Here is a 3,412-nt window from a genome sequence, read left to right as displayed (position 1 = left end):
AAATAAAAAATATTTAATTTTATTTTAAAATATTAAAAAAAATAAAATGACACACCTTACGTAATAATTATCCAACTACTGATAAACACAAATTATTTTTTTTTTCTTACTATTTTCTTTCCATGATAGCATGCACCATGTATATACAAAACTCTCTTTTATATCTCATGTTAGTTAGTAGTAAAATTAAATGATAAATAAAATAAAGAAGCTCTATCACATGCTTTTAACCCAAATGATCTAGGTCTAGTGGTGAATAAAATCATATCCAATTTCACTTCAAAAAAGGTAGCATCTACCCTAAATCAAGTGATGATCACCAATCCCCAATTACCTTACTCCTATCCCTCTAAACCTTTTTATACCTACATATAAATAAGTAAAATAAATATTTTAAAAGAGACTAAATTAAAATTTATATATAATTATAAAAAAAAAAATTGAGATTTGGGAGGAGTCATTACCCCCTTTCTTTGTGAGAGGCTCCGCCCCTATTCAGCTCCCACAAATTCATTGAACAAAATAAATAGGATAAGTCGATAAGATAACATTATAAATACTTCACATATAAAATTAAACCCCCAAGAGGCAAACAATGTTGTTAAATTTCTTTAATCCAATAATATTACAATAACATTGCTACTGATGATGATCATGATGGAGGCCTAGCTAGTCATCTATAAAGAGATATAACAAAAAGCATTGAAAATTAAAACTTCATCCTACATTATATCAAGTCTAGAATTGCACATGGTCACATCATGATTCAAATAAACCATATTTACATTACCTAATTTGTTTATAGGCTCACACCACAACAATAACACTCTTTAACAAAGAAAGAAAGAAAAAAAAGGGAGGAAATAGAAAACAAATAATTATAGTGATTCTTCATTGACATGCAAATTCAAATATTTTAGTAGAATACACTGAAAGGGGAACTATCTTGTTGCTCTTGATGATGATGAGCAGCAACATTTGCAGGGTCTAAGGAATCAAATAAATTGACCCAATTATTCTCATCTTCTTCATCTTTTTCCTCCCCAGCAGCACCAAATTGGCACCATTCAAGTGATGGAGGGTTTCTCACAATTTCATCATTCTTCGCAAATCGTCCTCTGATTCGCGGCCGGCTATCCGCCAATGTTTTTCTACAAGCATACTTGATTCGATTTCCAGAAAAGAACAATTTAAATGAAGTGTGTGTCGACTCAGTATACGAAATAAAATAAAACAAAAATTGCAAAATATGTAACACATTTCTACCTAGTGGTGTTATAGTGGTACAGTAATTTGTGCAATATGGTGAATTGATCCTTAATTTCCACTGATTTAATAGTAATGCTATGATATCATAGAAGAAGACAAATAATTTGCCAGAAAAGTATGATGCTTCAAATGTGACAAATTTAAGGTTTTGCTGTAATACCAATGCACTATATATGAGTCACTAACACTTTGAATTAAATTAAATCAGAACCATGTATCTGTAATCTTAAGATATGTTTTTGGCGGCAGGGATAGATGGCTCTACTGTGCATTATGAATATGAAAATTTTTCAAACTTTCACTGTTTTCCTTCCATTTCAATTCTCTTATGATTTTAGCATGATATGATGGAAGAAAAAATAATCAAATTGGAGTTTATGTTATTGTAGAAAAATACTAATGATAAGTTAGCCCCACAAAAACCCTGTTTATATTAAATTAGTCCAAGTCAGTCTCAAATTTTAATTATTTTGGTTTTTTAGTAAAGTCATTGATAGATTCTGATGGAACATATATATTTATGTTTTTGAGACTCATCAATAATAGTAATAAATTAAAGTGTTAATTAAGGTAATAATAACCTTGATTTTCTTGTTGAAGTTCCTCTGGTTTCTCTTGATTCTGTATCTCTCAATTCTTATCTTCTTCTCTTCAGGACTATAGGGACTGGCTCTGCTCATTGCTTCTATTATCATACTACTCTCACTTGATAGTGAAGTATCTTCCTGCTCATCATATAACAATAATGTTGCATTTTTTTTCCATTAATTAATTTCTTCAAAATGTTCAAACAAATAAATAGAATTTAGTTATGCATATACTATTTATCATCTTAACTAACACTAAATTTATATTATTATTATTACACAAAAGATCTATTAATATAAGAATTTAACTTTTAATAAAATGACAGAGATGTGCATCCAATTATATAACGAGATTTCATTAAGAGAATGAATATAATTGGATGATTGTGTAAAAAAATTTATGTTATAAATATATTAAGATAAAAATTTAGATACAATTAACTTCATATAAAAATAGTCTAGGGGCCAGCAACTTTGTTAAATTCTGGCTATCATGTAACCAGTAAAGAAAAGTGAATCATTGGATAAAATCTTACACCAATCTCACACTATTAAAACTATCTTGATGGCTATTTGATGGCTACAAATCACACAAATTACTGGTCCCCTAACATTCCTCAAATAATAATTGAGAATTGTTGAATAATTAAATAGATTTAACTAAATTATTATCTAACAATTCTCAATTGGTAATTTCAGGTGACTGAGTTTCCACAGTTTATCAAATCTGAACTCTTTAATACAATAGTAATAATACAAAGACATAAAGATAATAATTAAAAATAATTAAATTATTTATCCTGCTTAACACAACACATGTTCACGCATTAGCTATAGTGTTTGAATGAGTTGAGAATTAAGATGAAAGTACCTGAAGATCACCGGTGCTGTAAACCCTGCGAACGGGAGCGTCATCGGAATTAAGAAACTCGCAGAAAAGAGCAGAGAAGGATGGATACAACTGATTACGGTTTTGGTGGACCCCACTGCTATTGTTATTCTGCAAGAACAGCGAGTGGCTACTCACGCTCTTGTGCATCTTCGTGGCGCTCACGCGCTGACTAGTGGTGTCACCGCAACTCGCCAACGAACTCGGCGTGCTACACCCGCTGCTTGCGCTCATGCTCGCTTCCGACTGGTTCGTCATCATCAATTGCCATTGATGAGATGCGGCTCCGCTCGACGGCGACGAATGCATTGCCGTTATCATGTGATGGAAATGGTCGTCGTTATTGGCGTAACAGAATGTGCCGTTACAGTTATTATTGTGTGTATACATGGCGCGTGGGGGATTCAATGATTGATTATTACTCCAAATTAGAAAGGAAAGAGAAAGAAGAGTGAGTGAGTGAATGAATATGAAAGCTATTATATATGAGTACTCGCTACATATTCAGTGCTCAGTGTATAGTAGTGTAGTGCATAATAGATGCAGAAACAAACAAAAATAAAAATTTTCTAAAAATTATTTATTATTGAGGGAAAAGGGGAGAAAGAGGTGTGGGGTAAGGAACGTGGAACATGACGTCATCTTCTTTATAGCAAAATTGAAGAGT

At 31.7% G+C, this 3,412-nt stretch overlaps 1 protein-coding gene across 1 annotated transcript; it reads right to left on the bottom strand.

Annotated features, from left to right (window-relative positions):
- Positions 703-3,311, bottom strand: LOC107632357 (two-component response regulator-like APRR9). Its single transcript, XM_016336046.2, has 3 exons — positions 2,728-3,311; positions 1,851-1,994; positions 703-1,162 (listed from the first exon to the last, which is right to left on the bottom strand). Exons 1-3 carry the CDS (start codon positions 3,133-3,135, stop codon positions 917-919), a joined length of 798 nt encoding a protein of 265 aa, XP_016191532.1. The 5' UTR covers positions 3,136-3,311; the 3' UTR covers positions 703-916.

This window comes from Arachis ipaensis, chromosome B03 (genome assembly GCF_000816755.2).
Source record: "Arachis ipaensis cultivar K30076 chromosome B03, Araip1.1, whole genome shotgun sequence".
In the NCBI taxonomy this organism is placed as follows: domain Eukaryota; kingdom Viridiplantae; phylum Streptophyta; class Magnoliopsida; order Fabales; family Fabaceae; genus Arachis; species Arachis ipaensis.
The sequence above is the reverse complement of the archived record's forward strand: the minus strand, read 5'-3'. Positions and strand labels throughout refer to the sequence as shown.

What these genes read in the sequence shown, in the direction of transcription:
- LOC107632357 (XM_016336046.2), bottom strand. Translation starts at nt 3,135, where the DNA reads ATGTATACACACAATAATAACTGTAACGGCACATTCTGTTACGCCAAT. An exon ending in ACAGCACCGGTGATCTTCAG is followed by an intron (nt 1,995 to 2,727) that starts GTACTTTCATCT and finishes TATGATGAGCAG; the next exon opens with GAAGATACTTCACTATCAAG. An exon ending in ACTTCAACAAGAAAATCAAG is followed by an intron (nt 1,163 to 1,850) that starts GTTATTATTACC and finishes AATCGAATCAAG; the next exon opens with TATGCTTGTAGAAAAACATT.